This window comes from Lepidochelys kempii, chromosome 7 (genome assembly GCF_965140285.1).
Source record: "Lepidochelys kempii isolate rLepKem1 chromosome 7, rLepKem1.hap1, whole genome shotgun sequence".
NCBI classification, from domain to species: Eukaryota; Metazoa; Chordata; order Testudines; family Cheloniidae; genus Lepidochelys; species Lepidochelys kempii.
In genome coordinates, this window is record NC_136386.1 from 102,729,339 (window position 1) to 102,747,850 (window position 18,512).

Sequence of the window (18,512 nt, forward strand, 5' to 3'; positions counted from 1 at the left end):
TGAGTACAGCTACTCCATAATGTCTCTCACTTTGCAACTAAATTATCAATATAATTTTTTTGAGGCACTTAATATAAACTGAAAAAAATAATTATGTACCAAAATATTAGTTATTTTATGGATTTGATTCAGATAGTTATATTGTATTATCTGTGGTAATTGTTAGGATACGCTACCAGCACTCCCAGCTACCTTTGAGACACCACTGACTTCCTGAGGAAACTACAATCCACCGGTGATCTTCCTGATAACACCATCCTGGCCACTATGGATGTAGAAGCCCTCTACACCAACATTCCACACAAAGATGGACTACAAGCCGTCAAGAACACTATCCCCGATAATGTCACGGCTAACCTGGTGGCTGAACTTTGTGACTTTGTCCTTACCCATAACTATTTTACATTTGGGGACAATGTATACCTTCAGATCAGCGGCACTGCTATGGGTACCCACATGGCCCCACAGCATGCCAACGTTTTTATGGCTGATTTAGAACAACGCTTCCTCAGCTCTCGTCCCCTAAAGCCCCTACTCTACTTGCGCTATATTGATGACATCTTCATCATCTGGACCCATGGAAAACAAGCCCTTGAGGAATTCCACCATGATTTCAACAATTTCCATCCCACCATCAACCTCAGCCTGGTCCAGTCCACACAAGAGATCCACTTCCTGGACACTACAGTGCTAATAAATGATGGTCACATAACCACCACCCTATACCAGAAACCTACTGACCGCTTTTCCTACCTACATGCCTCCAGCTTTCACCCTGACCACACCACACGATCCATCGTCTACAGCCAAGCTCTGCGATACAACCGCATTTGCTCCAACCCCTCACACAGAGACAAACACCTACAAGATCTCTGTCAAGCTTTCTTACAACTACAATACCCACCTGCAGAAGTGAAGAAACAGATTGATAGAGCCAGAAGAGTTCCCAGAAGTCAACTACTACAGCACAGGCCTAACAAAGAAAATAACAGAACGCCACTAGCCATCACCTTCAGCCCCCAACTAAAACCCCTCCAACGCATTATTAAGGATCTACAACCTATCCTGAAGGATGACCCAACACTCTCACAAATCTTGGGAAACAGGCCAGTCCTTGCCTACAGACAGCCCCGCAACCTGAAGCAAATACTCACCAACAACCACATACCACACAACAGAACCACTAACCCAGGAACCTATCCTTGCAACAAAGCCCGTTGCCAACTGTGCCCACATATCTATTCAGGGGACACCATCACAGGGCCTAATAACATCAGCCACACTATCAGAGGCTCGTTCACCTGCACATCCACCAATGTGATATATGCCATCATGTGCCAGCAATGCCCCTCTGCCATTTACATTGGTCAAACTGGACAGTCTCTATGTAAAAGAATAAATGGACACAAATCAGATGTCAAGAATTATAACATTCATAAACCAGTCGGAGAACACTTCAATCTCTCTGGTCACGCAATCACAGACATGAAGGTCGCTATCTTACAACAAAAAAACTTCAAATCCAGACTCCAGCGAGAAACTGCTGAATTGGAATTCATTTGCAAATTGGATACTATTAATTTAGGCTTAAATAGAGACTGGGAGTGGCTAAGTCATTATGCAAGGTAGCCTATTTCCCCTTGTTCCTACCCCACCCCCCCACACGTTCTGGTTAAACTTGGATTAAAACTTGGAGAGTGGTCAGTTTGGATGAGCTATTGCCAGCAGGACAGGGAGTTTGTGTGTGTGTGTGTTTCCGGGGGGGGGGGGGTGAGAAAGCCTGGATTTGTGCTGGACATGGCCCACCTTGATTACCATGCACATTGTAGGGAGAGTGGTCACTTTGGATGAGCTATTACCAGCAGGAGAGTGAGCTTGTGTGTGTATGGGGGTGGGGGGGGTGAGAAAACCTGGATTTGTGCTGGAAATGGCCCACCTTGATTATTATGCACATTGTAGGGAGAGTGGTCACTTTGGATAAGCTATTACCAGCAGGAGAGTGAGTTTGTGTGTGTGGTTTTTGGAGGGGGGTGAGGGGGTGAGAGAACCTGGATTTGTGCAGGAAATGGCCCACCTTGATTATCATACACATTGTGAAGAGAGTGGTCACTTTGGATGGGCTATTACCAGCAGGAGAGTGAGTGTGTGTGTGTATGGGGGTGGGGGAGGTGGGGTGAGAAAACCTGGATTTGTGCTGGAAATGGCCCAACTTGATGATCACTTTAGATAAGCTATTACTAGCAGGACAGTGGGGTGGGAGGAGGTATTGTTTCATGGTCTCTGTGTGTATATAATGTCTTCTGCAGTTTCCACGGTATGCATCCGATGAAGTAAGCTGTAGCTCACGAAAGCTCATGCTCAAATAAATTGGTTAGTCTCTAAGGTGCCACAAGTACTCCTTTTCTTTTTGCGAAGACAGACTAACACGGCTGTTACTCTGAAACCTGTTAGGATATAGATATTCAGGCCTGTCTGCAAAGGCCTGTACTTTATGAATTTAGGTGTATTCTTATCACTTGGCTAGTTAGAGGTATAAAAGAAAAAATCAAAATCACTGTCTGCCAGTGTAAGGTCCTACTCTTACTGTGACAGTCTGAGGCCCTGTTCTTAGGCTAAGGCCTTTGACTAAGCAGCTGAGGCAGCCATAAGCTGGGAAGTGAACGGTCACATCCTCACATTCCAAACTAGTCACACTGAAATAAGGTGCAATTGGGCCATTAGGAATACAATCCTGTCCTGATAGTGCCTATCACCTCCAGAGACAGGGAAGTGCCTAGAATATGTAAAAGAAAACTTAGTTTGATAGTATCCTGTCTGGCAAGAACTCACTTATCAATAGCTGGGATGTGAAATCCTCACTTCTGTATTGTTTTGTCATTATAGTTCCCACTTTGCTGTTGTTTGTGTGTATAATCTCTGTCTGGTTCTGTGATTGTTCCTGTCTGCTGTATAATTAATTTTGCTGGGTGTAAACTAATTAAGGTGGTGGGATATAATTGGTTACATAATCATGTTACAATATGTTAGGATGGGTTAGTTAAATTTCAGGAAAATGATTGGTTAAGGTATAGCTAAGCAGAACTCAAGTTTTACTATATAGTCTGCAGTCAATCAGGAAGTGAGTGGGTGTGTGGGTGGGTGTGGGGAGGGGAAATGGGAATAGGGAATGGGGGTAAGGAAATTGGAATCATGTTTGGCTAAGGGCAGGAATGGGAACAGGGACACAGGTGTAAGGCTCTGTGGTGTCAGAGCTGGGAAGGGGGACACTAAGGAAGAAACTGGAATCATGCTTGCTGGAAGTTCACCCCAATAAACATTGAATTGTTTGCACCTTTGGACTTCGGGTATTGTTGCTCTCTGCTCATGCGAGAGGGACCAGGGAAGTAAGTGGGTGAAGGAATAAGTCCCCTAAAAAGCATGAACTTTAGCAGCAGGCCCAATTTTGCTCTTAGTATCCTAATGCAATTATTGACACCTACCAGGCATAATAATCTCAGGAAACCCCATTTTCCGAGCCACAGCTGTGGACCTATCCACCAAGTGAGGAAACTCTTTCCTAATCTGATGAATATCTCCTGGAAGAAGTTTCAAAGTCACCCATAAACCTGAAGCATAAAATGTAATTATTAGACATATTTTCTATTTTTTTTTAAACAAAGACAGAAAAAAAAAAAGTCTTATGAACTTCGAAAGACAATGCACATAAAAGTCACTACGCCTTGCCCGCAAAGCATTTACATTTTGCAACACTAGATTAGAAATAATTATTTAAGAAAAACTTTGAAACAGAACTACAGCTAGAACGCACAGGGTACATCTGATTAGAACAGATTTTAAGGCAAACAATACAAACCGATAGAAAAGCTGGAAATCGTGTGTGTGTGTGTGTGTGTGTGTGTGTTGGAGACATAATGGATGTGGCTCATGTAGCCAACACAATGCCTTGTAGCAGATTCCACAATTCCACAACTGCGTGCGCAAGGGCAGACAGACCCCTGTGCCCACACACAAAGTCAATGGGGTTCTACGTAGGTGCAGCTCTGCACACTCTCACACATGCAGACACACACAGTACCAGAATTAGGGCCCTCGTTTATTTTTTCTCTGGAGAGCATAATGCAATCCATTAGCAGTTTGTTGTCTATTGCATGTTAATAGATGGCAATGATAGGAAGGAATTTCCTCTTTTCATACAGGAGAATATATTTTGGTAAGCATGATGGCTGATTGGGTGGGATGGGATCATCTTTTTCAAATCTAAGAAAACAGAATTTGAAGAAGGGCTTCAGTAAAACAAAACTTAAGTCCAGCGTAGAAACAGTTTTTGCAGTACCATACAACATGAGTATGGATAGGCAGGAAGATGTTGGAATCTTCAGTGCTTAATTGGGCGCAGTGAAGTTTGCACTGTGGAGCTGCTATAGCACCTTTTACATAAATTTTGCACTGAACAAGATAAAATAGGTGTCACTGAGTATCCAAGCTGTCCTCAGTAACTGAAGAGCTAGTTCAATTCAGAAAATGGTTATTAAACCATCAATAGCATCAGTCTGCAACTTACGCCTGCCCTCTGATTTTTCATAAATCTTCCAAATGAGACAGTAAAGGATTTGATTCTTTTCATAGGAAAAGTACAAGGGGCAGCATTAGTTAGAATGGAAGATCTGAGAAGAAAGTATCAAGTAACTGAGGAAGATGTCCCCAACTCTGATACTCTTCCCCAGTGCACATTATCTGGCTATGCCAGGAGGAGGACAGGAGACTCTGGATGCATTTTAATCAGGCTACAACTTTAGCCCTAAAAGTCTGAAGTACCCAGCAGGTAAAATTTTTGAGGTATGTAAACGGTTATGGAATTACCTGTACTGTAAAATTTTACCTGCTGGGTACTTCCAGACTTTTAGGGCTAAAGTTGTAGCCTGATTACATACCTCGGAGGGGTGAGGTCGGGCTGCTGTCAGTCCACCCCCTTACCCAGCCTGGTCACCAGGCAACCTGCTTCTGGGACCTCAGCACACCTCTTCCTCCATCAAATGAGGGTTAAGGGTGACTACTGGGGGATGGGGGTTGACTCCCTGTCGTAACAGTCACAGGAGACCCGAACAGCTCTCATTTCCACTCCTTTAAAGGATACCTCTTTTAAATACTTTCCCATTTGATCTGATCACTGTATCCACTCCCTAAGGAGTACCTGCACTGGACATCCGCCACAAGCTAACAATGAATTGCATCATCATAACCCCCTCCCCCTTCCCCCTCAGCTCCCAACCTACTGCAGAGAAGGCAAATAACCCACCTCGACTTGGCCAATCTGGCCATCAGGAAATATTCCTTCCCAGTCCCGCAAGAAAGGAGTAACTGTCCTAATGCCCATAGCAGATCATGACAAAACCTGGTATTTCAAGTACTTCCATGAGAGGAAGGGTGGGTGCTGCTAAGCCTGGTTCAGGTTTTTGTTTTTGAATAGGCTTTTATTGTACATGAGGGCATAAATAGCTTCCCCCAGACACACACTGGTCACCTGGTGGGAAGGATGGATCAGTGTTCCCAACACTAACCAGGCATGGAGCCGCCTGCCTGTGTAGCAAGTATCTCTGGTTCTCTAACCCTGCAAGGAGCAACATGCTTCCTCCAACAAGCCAAACAAACGGCCCCACCGCTTCATGTGCGGTGAGGTCATTTTTGCATTTCATCTATGGGGATAACCTAGGAAAGTATAACTTGTACTGTATGTACCGTTCTGAAAACTTCAACGATGCCTTTAAAATGTCAGCATTTGCCAACAGACACCATGCAATTACTTCCTGTGCTATGGCACAGATGAGAACTGTGGAATCTCAGATATCAATGAGCGATAACTTGGTAAACAGACTCCTTAATGGAGGTCATTGCAATGAAGTATAAGAGTTAAATAATAACAAAGGCAACTATAGAAGTGAAAGAAAAAGAAGCAATACAATAAAACGGTATATCTATTAAGCAAATTTTATAAAAAAAACGAACGCATAATGTTTGTAACAGGATAAGAACACAATCAGCAACTTGTGCACTCGCAGCAAGTACTCTCCCATCCACTAATTTTTTATTTTTACAGATGAAGAATCCAAAAGTAAATTTAAGAAAGTTACAATTTAGTAACTTGTAATAATATACCTCCCTACAAATATTGGCTGGAGTGGCAGTTCAAAATAGCAGAAAAACTTCTTAAACAAAACCCATTCTCCTCTTTATATTGCGATTGTATAGAAAAAGTTATGTTATGCACACTTCTCTCATATTTAAAGTATATGAGTGATCGAAGTGTATTTTCTTTAAACCCTTTGCTCAGACACTTTATAAATAGAAGAAAAACAGTGCCAAGAGAAAATTGGTAAACTGAGATTCTGCATTTACTTACACAATGATGAGTTAATCCAAGACCCAGAAAAAGAACAAATCAAGTATATAGCAATAGGGCTGGAATGCATTTAATTTTTTTTAACTAGTATATATCTTTTATATTTATATTTATGTCAGTAGAGAATACACTGAATTATCTGTTCAACCTATAGACAGTAATTAACAGTGTTGTTTATTTTGCAGCCCTCCTTTACAAACTCAAAACACAAGTTGGTATCAGTTCTGAGGAGAGTAACTGCCTTGTCGTATTGACAGCAGACCAACTGCTTTGACTACAATTGCTAATAGGAAAAAATGAGAAAAATGGGGGGAGAGGAACACTCCCCCCATCCCTTTGATGGGCCCAGGGCGTGCCAGGGTTCAAAGGCATGAAAGCCAGTTCTTAAAGTCATTGCTTTCAATACACAAACATACAAGAGTGGATAGGGCAGAAATACAGACGCATGTAAAAGTGGCCAACCACTGCATAAGAAGGACAGAAGACAATCTGTAGGATAACAATACTCCCAAAAACGGAAGCGGGGGGAAAGGGGGCACGGAGAGGGAGGGAGGGAGGGAGGGAAGGAGGAAGAAGCAGGGGCGGGGGGAAAACAGGACAGGTGTCTTTTCTGGTACCAAACAATAGCAAGCAAACAAAAAAAATGAATCCTCCAGTCCAAATTAAAATAGTCAGATGGTGTGAAGCAAGGATATATTTTGTATTCCAGTTTACATAAAGAACAGTACCTACCCTGACCCTTGTGGTTAACTTCTTTAGCAGCAATCACTTTGTTTATAACAGTCTGAAGGAAATCATTCTCCCCTGCCACCCTGGGTGAAAAACGGGATGATATGTTCAGCTGCTTGTGTCGAATGGCGTCATCCAATGCTAGCCTGGAGGATGCACATGACGACCAACACCAGGAAACAAAGGGTCACAGAAAACCAGAAGTCACAGTAACAAGGGAACACAAAAGATCATATCATAGTTGTGACGAAGAGTATTTATTAGTCAACGCAAGACAAAAGACAGGAAAGGTAACAAGAAAGACATAGGAAGATCATTAATCAGGAAAATGCTGACCTGCTCAAGAGAAGTCAAGCAATCCTATGTTACCCTTCCCAACAGAAACATGCATGTGTCAGGTCCCAATCCCACTTCCAATAAATAGCATGTATAGTAGTAAAGAAGAACACTGATCTCCTGAGAGACCCATGTTAAATACTGGAATCCAATTGGGATGATTTTGCAAAAATGTACAGTATGTTAATTCTGTGCAACCTTCAGGACAGCTTCTACAAACTGAATATATTAAGAGGTAGTGTATATGGTTTGATGGATTTTACAGAAGAGAAAACTTCTAAATTTAACTGAAATGGCTTAGTGGAAGAAAAACAGATAATCCATCATTTTGTTATACTAGGTGAAGAAAAGAAAATGTGAAAATTATAAATGAAATACAACATTTACAAATGTCACTTAAGTACCACACCAGTCTTGCCAAGTGCTTCTGACAGCTGTTGTGTTGGTGGCCAGTGAATGAATACAAACAAACACACATATGAAAACAGAATTGCATGTAGCACAACAAAAGCACAGCATGAAATGAGTAAGAAAATATGCCTCTTATACACAGTGTTTAAGTCAACATTGGAAACAACGACAAAGCTATTCTTTGTGTGTTTGCACATTACTCATATTCTTGGTGTATACTTTGAAGAATATTTTAATTTACTGAAGAAAAAAACACAACAAAAACATATTGCACACCCTTTTCAAAAGCTGGTTTGTATATAAACACACTATAAATCAGTTTTAATGGAGCAAAAAGCTAAACATTCCATTAGCATCCACTTTTTGATCCACAACGATTCATTTTCTGTGCATACTTCCACACTGTCATTGTTTAATTACAATAAATAAATCTCACAAGGACATTCTTCTTTAAAAGCTTCTACTTTCCTTGAACTACAGAACTGTGTTACTGTTCTACAGACTATTATGTCTTATATACAAATTCCACTGTTATCATGAAATACAAATATGAAGTGTCCAGGACTAGAGCCATTCGGCACATAGTGCTAGTCACCTGATTTCTTTCTATAGATTCTGCAATCCCAAATTTTCTGTTAAGCTCCCCAAACATCCCTGCTAACTCTTGTACTTTTTAATTAGACCTAGTTTCCATACTGAAGTTATTTGATATTACATTATGTTAGTCTATTGCTCTCTAGATTTATAAAAAAACACTCACGAAATCTAGGAGTAGATTAAGTCAAAAGGGAACTCAGTTATATAACAGCATTGTGGTCTACATTTCTTACAATGGTAAAGCTGAGACAAGATGGGAGAGGTAATATATTTTATTGGACAAAACTTGTCTCTCTCATCAACTGAAGGTGGTCCAATAAAAGATATCACCTCACCCACCTTCTGTCTCTCATATCCTGGGAACAACACAATACAAAAACACTGCATTCAACAATGGTAAAGCTGAGTATTCATATTTTAATGGGGATGTACTTTTTTTATCCCCACTACCCCTTCCTCATTTTATGATATTAAAGTTGGAATCTTTAAAATCCCCACACATTTTAATTCCTTTGTTAATAGTAAGCAAGCACACACTTCTACTATTTTTTCGTTAAAAAAGGAAGAAAGCCTATCCACATACACACAAATACAAACATTCAGACTTACTCAAACCACAAAAACAAATTAAGAAATCCAAAGTAAAATCTACGTCTGACCTTTGACAGTACATTTCAGTGCTTTCTTTTAATCTTAAAAATATCTGATAACACTATGAAGTTTCACATGGCATAGTGGTTCCTTTTATTTCACTGGAAAACTAGTTATACGTATGAGGAGTTATTTCAGTTCCCATGCCCATTCATTCTTTGGTTTCTCTATCTTTAATTATCTGCCAATTATGGTGATGATTTAGTGACATGGACAGTCATGTGATACAACCAACTCATTTCATACAGGACACTTAACATCCATCAGACAGTAATAGCTTTTGGTCATTACCAACCTTGACTAGACTGGAACCAGTAACATATAAAGGAAAGAAGCTTAAAACATCTATCTCAAAAATCCTGGGCCCATCTAGTTAGTTCCAGGCTCCTTCACACACAAAAATGGAAAAGACATGTTTAAAGTTGAAGCTAAGAAAGCACTTAGAAATGGGTGAATTTTTTTTTTTTTTTTGGCACCATACATTCCAAATAAATAAGTGAAGAACTAAGAAGGGGGGAAAAATACATTTAAGACTCATGTGTTAAAATTCCAATCTGTAGCAAATTTACCCACTTCAAAATATCTACATAACATTAGTGGACTGTAAGATCAATTTCAAAAGTTGACATTGAAAAGAGTTTTACATTTAATCTGCCTTAAATCCTCTGACAATGCTTACATTATTCCATATACTTACGGCTGAAATGGTATAAAGTGTTGTTTGTCCTCATCATCAACTTTCCCAGTAATTATGTCAGTTACATCCATTACTGAAATAAAAAACAAAGCTACTGCAATAAATTGATCAACAAAGGCAGGCTAGGGGAGAGACAAACAAACAATGTACTACCGTCACTTCATCTCTAATGAAAGAAATTAACAATGGCATAAAACCAGTATAGTTCTTTTGCAGCATAGGTTCATGTTTCAAATACAGACTCAATTTTCACATCAGTGAAATAAATGGCATCCTCTGAAGCTACTAGTAGATGTGGATACAAGCTTTTGTTTTGTCACATGTACCATCATGTGACATTATTTTAAACTTCTGCTTACATGAACAACCAATTATAACATTCATAAACCAGTCAGAGAACACTACAATCTCTCTGGTCAAGCAATCACAGACATGAAGGTCGCTATCTTACAACAAAAAAAACTTCAAATCCAGACTCCAGCGAGAAACTGCTGAATTGGAATTCATTTGCAAATTGGATACTATTAATTTAGGCTTAAATAGAGACTGGGAGTGGCTAAGTCATTATGCAAGGTAGCCTATTTCCCCTTGTTTTTTTCTACCCACTCCCCCCCCCCCCCCCCCAGCGTTCTGGTTAAACTTGGATTTATGCTGGAAATGGCCCACCTTGATTATCATGCACATTGTAAGGAGAGTGGTCACTTTGGATAAGCTATTACCAGCAGGAGAGTGAGTTTGTGTGTGTGGTTTTTGGAGGGGGGTGGGGAGGTGAGAAAACCTGGATTTGTGCTGGAAATGGCCCACCTTGATTATCATACACATTTTAAAGAGAGTGGTCACTTTGGATAAGCTATTACCAGCAGGAGAGTGAGTTTGTGTGTGTGGTTTTTGGAAGGGGGTGGGGAGGTGAGAAAACCTGGATTTGTGCAGGAAATGGCCCACCTTGATTATCATACACATTTTAAAGAGAGTGGTCACTTTGGATAAGCTATTACCAGCAGGAGAGTGAGTTTGGGGGAGGGGGTGAGGCGGAGGGTGAGAAAACCTGGATTTGTGCTGGAAATGGCCCAACTCGATGATCACTTTAGATAAGCTATTACCAGCAGGACAGTGGGGTGGGAGGAGGTATTGTTTCATGGTCTCCGTGTATATAATGTCTTCTGCAGTTTCCACAGTATGCATCCGATGAAGTGAGCTGTAGCTCACGAAAGCTCATGCTCAAATAAATTGGTTAGTCTCTAAGGTGCCACAAGTACTCCTTTTCTTTTTGCGAATACAGACTAACACGGCTGTTACTCTGAAACATGAACAACCAAGAAGCTTATTGCCTCCAGGGATCTAAATTTCAATACAAATCACCACTTTATTAATTGAGGGCCTGGCCTGATGAAGAAAACTATTAGTGAAGTTATTTCTTCATTTGAGAAAGAGAGAGAGAATATTTTAGTCTTCAAATTTATATTTAATTTTCAATAGCCCTTAGATGTGGCATAGTCAGGTGCAAGGATGAGTGGAGGTAGGAAAGGTCATAAACCTTCTTTGAAATAATTCACCTCAGGATCCTTCTATGACAGTGTTCATATAATATTTTGTGGGTATATAGCAACAAATCATGTCACTGCTTTACAAATTATATCTGCAGAAAATGACATTAGGTTGGCTAGTAACACTGCCATATGTTCCTTGAATAGTACTATAAAATGAAAGATAGTAGCCCACCAACGTTCTTCTTTGTTGTGTCAAACAAAAGTTACATGGCCTTTATATCAAGATATTGTTTGATTTATATAGGAACTAGGAGATCATTGGCATAATACTGGTGAACAGAGCCATTCAGACACAACCAGCCATGAAATTCCACCCTTGAAAAGAACACGAACACACAGAGCAGTCATGGTCTTCAGATTCTATGTGCATTATTACCATTACGCCCTCCTGGGAAGTTTATACCTCCTCAAGTTTTTGTGATTATGTTGCTCTGTAGTGGCTAGACCACTGAAGGGATATAAATTTACTTTAATTAGAAGGGGGGGGAAATTCCATATTAGTCTAAATGAACATGATGAAATATTGTATATCTGAACATTTCTCTTAATTTGCTGTAAACTGCTGTACTGTATTTAAGAGTACAACAGGGAAAGGTAGAGCTTATTTGAATTTCAACATATGGTTACCTCAGCATGTGCAGAATTCCCTTTACTATAAGGAATAGGTAGAGAATAGTAAGGAACTTTGGGGGCTCGTCTATATAAGGAAGAGGACCCCACTTGCTACTCTGGACTAGCTTCCCACGTGGACACACTTTCTGTGGACTAAGCTAAACAGCCCAAGGGCCCTCTTAAGACACCCCCAAGGTGCCTTAAACTATTGCACACAAAGGCACTCTTAGTGCACAGAAAAAGTGTCCACACAGGGAGTTGGCACAGAGTAGCCAGTGTGCTTTACATTCACACCCGAGCTTATTGCACACTAACTTCCCCATGTAGACAAGCCCTTAGTTGTCAAAAGCCTTGAGAATTTTTTTTAAATGACCTCCCTGGTGCATGTTTTAATGTCAATAAGAGCCCATTAAAACCTAAACTAATCAATGCTTAAATCTTCTCACTGTGTACGCCATGTGAGCTAGAAGCCTACTTATAACTTATATTTTGGAAAATATTATCTTAACATACATGGTTCTCGCACAACTGTGTGTGTTAATAAAAAATGCCTTCCTTTTGCTTGTGTTTTTATTAAGGGCAAAGTAGTTTGTTTCTGAAAGTAATTACAAAGGGTAGCAGAAACAGGGCATATGATGAATTCATGTAACTATGCAGTCAACAATTAAGTTATTTGTGTTCTCCACTTTATTTGAGCAATTTCATCATGTGATTTCTTTGACCTTTCATCTCTCTGCACCTTCTCCTTAATAATTCTGAGTATCTGCCTTTTGTTCATAACCAGCTAAATCACTTATTCCTGAGTGACTTCATAATCTCTAGCCCAGTTGATGCTCTGCCATTTCAAACATTTTAAAAGGTAGTATATTCCACAGGAAGAGAATTAATCTGATTTAAACTCTAAGCTACAGTGCATTTGGACATTTCCATTCAGGTTTTAAAATACCTGATGCTATACACAGAATCCTACAGAATCATAAAACTGTAGGGCTGAAAAGGACCTCAAGAGATCATCAAGTCCATCCCCCTATGCTGAAACAGGACCAAATAAACCTAGACCATCCCTGGCAGGTGTTTGTCCAACATACTCTTAAAAACCTCCAATGATAGGGATTCCACAACCTCCGTTGGAAGCTTATTCCAGAACTTAACTACTCTTATAATTAGAAATTTTTTTCTAATATCTAACTTAAATCTCTCTTGCAAGATTAAATTACTTGTTGTCCTACCTTCAGTAGACATTGGTAACAACTGATCACTGTCCGCTTTCTAACAGCTGTTAACATATTTGACTTATCAGGTCTTCCCTCAAGTCTTCTTTTCTCAAGACTAAACACGTCCAGATTTTTAAACCCTTCTCTTATAGGCCAGATTTTCTAAACCTTTAATTATTTTTGTAGCTCTCCTCTGGACTCTCCCATCTTGTCCACATCTCTCTTAAAATGTGGAGCCCAGAACTGGACACAGTACTCCAGCAGAGGCCTCACCAGTGTCTTACATACAACACTCCTGTTTATCACTGCCAAGAACGATATTAGCCTTTTTTAAAAAATGCACCACATTATTGATTCATATTCAATTGTGATCCACCATACCCTCCATAGTACTATCACCTAGCCAGTTATTCGCCATTTTGTAGTTGTGCATTTGATTTTTCCTTCCTAAGTGAAATTACATCCAGTGTAACATATGTATCTAAGATACACACAAAAGATTTAGTAGCTTGTTTTTTCCCCCTTACCAAAATGCTGACAAAAACATGGAACAATTATTCAATACTAAAAGCAGCTCTTATTTACAGTGAATTCTGACTATGTAAAAGCTAAGAAGAATAGATTACCTGCTACTCCAAAAGGTCGTCTTAGCCCAGAGGTTAGTTTTCTTGTATTGTTGTCTCTTAGTTCCATTCTGCCTACTCTTACAATCTGACAGACAAAACTGATTTTCTCTCTTTTCAGGTCTTTGCTGCCAAGGTCCTAGAAATATTAATTTCCATACATTATAAGAATCCTGTTCATTTCAGGTTCTACTTTAATAGCCAGCAGAAAGACAAGTTGTTGTTCAGAATTTAGTCTTTTCATCTTTTAGCATTAGAATAAGTTATTCTCATGACAATAGAATTTTCATAACAATACTTAAGCCATTAATTTACACAGAAGCCAAAGAGTCCAACTATTTTTGAACAGTTTAAATCTTTTTCACAATTGTCAGAGGTTCAACTTGGCCTTTACCCACATGAACCACAGTTGTCAGAAATTGCATTAGAGTAATTAACAAGGAGTGACTTACAAGTTTCTCCAAGACCTAAATTCAAGTCTGCAGAGGTAGTCTACTACCTGTTAAAACTCTTTAGCATTTTTCAAGATAGGAAACAAAGCATTTTAAACACTGCAAAAACAAAAGCACACTTACAGTGAACACAGCTCGAAGATTATGTAACCTGTCTATGTCTTTAGGCAGCCCAGAACTTGACCATCGAACTAGATAGTTTTCACTGTAAGAACAAGGTTTTTAATATATATATATATATGTATGTATTTAGATATACATATGAGCTCAGATGTTACAAAATTAGGTTAAGTTCACATTAAACAACCCATTTTTCAGCACTATAAGCGAGGTTCTGCTCAGTAAAGTGATTATACTAAATAGCACCTTCTTACCCAATTGCTTGTTCCTTGTGTGTAAACATTGCCATTTCACAGACTAAATTATATTTTTGGGTTTTCTTATTATTTTGGGAGGGGGAGGGTTTAGTTTCAGTGTTTTACACCTGTTAATACAGGAGTGACAGTGCAGCTCTGGGACAATGAGCTGGATTCTTACTCAGCTCATGAAACAGTAGGACAATTAACTGAGTTCTGCCATTGGTGATGCATGAGCCAAAAGAACCCAGCTTGACTTTCAGTTCTCATGGCATGGCAGGCAATTTGACAAAAACACAAACCAACCATCTGATTTCCACACCTAATCTGTTTAGTGAGTCACAAATATGGTACCACATAATTGCATTTTTAAAGTCACTTTTTAGAGTAGAACCACACTTCAAAATCTAAACCAAAAATGTATCAACATTAACTTTAAGATGCCTACAGAAGTAATTTTATAATTCATATAGCCACATATGGATACTAATGATGAAGTTTTACAGGGGTCAAAAAGTAATATACTCTTTTGTCTCTTTAAACCTGATATCACAACAGGTGTGCTTCTCTTTTATTACAATCACAGGAACATTTACTCGGTGAGCAGCTGTCATTGTGCTTTGTGCATGTAATATGAATAGAAGAGCAATTCTTCTTCAGCCTAGTAGAATGCAGTCCCTGTAAGGAAACAGGGGATCCAGAACACTCACTCTCTCTGATGACTGCCAAGGCAGCTGAACAGTGAATGAGCCAAGCCTTGTTCATGTGTCATTTACTTCTACATAGGTGGAACTAAAGACAATGAGATAAGGAACACTACAAATTTCTAACGTGCTGAAGCAAGGAAGACTAATCTGTTGCTGTGTTGAATAAAGCAGATGAAGTGCTGTATAATGCAGGCTTCCCAGCTAACTTTCCGCTACAGTTTACCCAGCAAACTGACCTTCCAAAAGCCCTCTCCAATCTGCTGTGACTCCTTGACCAAATCCAGAGAGGCACAAGATAAACAGGTATACATAATGCAACAGACAGACGACACTAACCTGATAAACTTTGATTCTAGTGGGTCGTACAGAGACATCAGGACTTCAGCATCTTCTCCTATTTTGCAGACTACATTTTTCAAATTTACAAATAAAGCAAATGAAGGTGTGGCAGCAAATTTGGCTTGTCTGTTAATATCAATGTTCTGCTTTTGAGACTGTAATTTAAGAGAGACAAAACAGTCAAATTTAAACAGCACTAACAACTAGAATCACGCCCTTAAATCATATCCTTAAATCTTACCCTTCCACTACAAAACGTTTACCTGAAACATTTAGGGCAAAAGAAGTGTGTGTCCCCTCCAGGGGGAAGAAGCTCCTTGCCATTTTCTATAGTGGGAACGGGAAGGGTGCTGAGATTTCTGGCAGGCTACTCTACCTGGATCCTCCTTGGAGTTCTGTTTTGTATAGTTTCTAGCTACCAAGGGGGAATGGACAGAATGGAGCAAAGGATTGAGCTTCAAATTTGTCTGCTAGAACAGAAGAGCTTTCCTTCTGTCTCCACTCTTCTACTTTTTCCCTAGCCTCCTACAGGCTGCAAGGAAAGAAGGGGGAGAAGACAGGATCGCTACTCTGCCCTTTCCCTAGTTCTTTAGTCTTTCTCCACAATGGATGACTTTGGGGCCTACCTCTGTTGTTGCTGCTTCAAGCTTTCCCAAGAGCAACAAGAAGACGACAGTAAACATCAGCACAACCTATCCAGACCCTTGTTAATTATGCTCTGCTCCTGCTTGGCAAACCAGTGAGTAGCATCAGAGACAATAAAACCATCTACATAAAGCTCAAGAAGAGCAGATTTCAAAGTTCACATTTGGATGGGTCTTTAGGAGAGAGAATTTTATTTTTTAAGCGAAGTTTAAATTCTGCAAAATTTTTGCTTTGCCCGCACATTTACCAGGGAACCTTTTTACTTGCCACAGATGATTCAGCAAGTGCATTTTTAAACTCAGGATACGGATGCCATATACAATCCTAATGAAAATATTAATTGATCTGAACTAGAGCACTGTATCCCAAATTAAGCCTCAAGAAAAACCACCATTAATATATACAATTTAATTAAATATGCATCTCCTCTCTCACGTCATCTTCGTAGTTCTCTCTCATAGTAATCCATCAATTAATTAATTTATTGGTAGAATATTATATCAACATTGACACTTCTGAAGTATAGGAATCATGTTTTAAAAGGTGGGTAAGTTATGCAGCCCAAATAAGATGAGCTACACAATGTATTTTTGATACTTTTAATCTTGAGAATGCTTCATGGACTAAAACAGAAGACTAAGCCAAATTCCTGCTTTAATTATATTTTATCATTATTTTTGACATTAATTTACATGATTCTTAATTTAAAAAGATAACAGTTGGGGATAGTGTATCTTACCTTTTCTTCTAGTAGTCTTTCCTCAACTTGCTTGGAAGCTATTTCATGAGCTCTGAAAAGGCTGATTGTGCTGGTTTGTTCTGGATCTAAAATGTTGCCATCTTCATCCCTTACAACCAGATCCAAATCGAGAATCCTATGTAAAAAGTTACAGATTACTTATCATTACGCATAAAAGGCCTGCAAGAGTTGCAGAATGTTGAATATGTAATCACAGATACCTGATTTATATGAAAAGAAAAATCTCTTTTTCTGATCTGTCTCATTTGACATTCTGGACAAACAAAGTAAGTAGTATCACATACAAATTGGCTGTCAAAAAAATGAGTTCTAGCTTCTTTTTTAAAAATCTTCCTTGGCAGGCAGTTCCATGTTCCTTTAGAAATCCACAAATCTATAGAAGCAAAAGCTATGAGACCCAGCAAAGGAGATACTAAGACCTTTATCATTCCTTAAGGAAGAGTACAATTTTCTGTCAGTAGGATTCAAGTTTCAAGGGTTAGCCTGTTCAGAAAGATTTTTTTTTCCCCATACACACAGTCTATCTTTTGGGAGGATCACCTGTTTTCCACCGTGCAAGCTCCAGAACTTGTCATAAAACCAAGGCATGAAGAACATACAGTTTATATAGCTCCAAGTCTCTCTAACAATCTTGGCCAAGGTCTTAATCTTCCAAATATCCTCAGGGAATTACTCTTTCCTGTTCTCCTGTGAATTCTTGTTTTGGCAGTCCTTTCATCAGGAGTTTGCTAAAACTTAGAGTCCAAGAAATCTCAACTGGGTGAATCCTAATCCAGCATGGAAATGTGTCATACAAAGCCTGACTCTTCTGAGCAGGAAGCACATAGACAGGAGGTAGCAGTTTCTCCTTCCTCTCTTCTGCAGGGAAGACTCTGGACCATTTCTAGCTGGGTGCGGAAGCTGGAGGAGCCACCCATAAAGGTAAAGGAGAAGCCTCATGAGCATATGGAGCCATGGAGTCTTTGACAGCGTGACACACCAAGGACAGGATCCCAGGGAAAATCCCCTCTAGATAATGTTCCAGATTACCTGAAATAAAACACTACCATGTGAGGACCTTAAATTAATGGCCTGAGAGTATCATTCCCATGAGAGGAGGAAACACGGGACTGTTAAGAAGTTGCGCATCCTCCAGTCTCAGTGCAAGAAACTCTTCAATGATTTGCCTTGAGTTGAAGGAGGAAGGGAGTGCCAAGTGCTGTGGTGTTCCAGGGTCTTTGTACAGAACGATCATCTGTCCCTACGTTAGGAGAAAGGATTGGAGTGCTAAAGTTAATTGGTCTGCTGCTCAGAAAAGCTGGGGCAGAGGATGTAATGATTTAGGAATCTGTCTGTAGAAGTCATGAACAAAGTTAGATTACAAATTCTGTGTCTTTACCAGGCTGCAAACTCAATTTTGAACGTGCATCCTTTTGCCTTCTCTGCTGTCCGTTTGCCTC

The 18,512-nt window shown here is 39.6% G+C and overlaps 1 protein-coding gene across 3 annotated transcripts in view; it reads right to left on the reverse strand.

Moving 5' to 3' along the window:
* The window catches only part of DOCK1 (dedicator of cytokinesis 1), a 551,011-nt gene that overhangs the window by 461,011 nt on the left and 71,488 nt on the right, over positions 1-18,512 (reverse strand). For 2 of the 3 annotated variants that reach the window (XM_073354058.2, XM_078853851.1), the window contains exons 7-13: positions 17,053-17,188; positions 15,666-15,823; positions 14,390-14,471; positions 13,818-13,953; positions 9,819-9,891; positions 7,130-7,272; positions 3,480-3,605 (exon numbers count right to left, since the gene is read on the reverse strand). In XM_073354058.2, coding sequence (XP_073210159.1) covers positions 3,480-3,605; positions 7,130-7,272; positions 9,819-9,891; positions 13,818-13,953; positions 14,390-14,471; positions 15,666-15,823; positions 17,053-17,188 — 854 coding nt within the window. The remainder of the gene's footprint in view (positions 1-3,479; positions 3,606-7,129; positions 7,273-9,818; positions 9,892-13,817; positions 13,954-14,389; positions 14,472-15,665; positions 15,824-17,052; positions 17,189-18,512) is intronic. The other variant, XM_073354059.2, reaches the window with a different exon arrangement.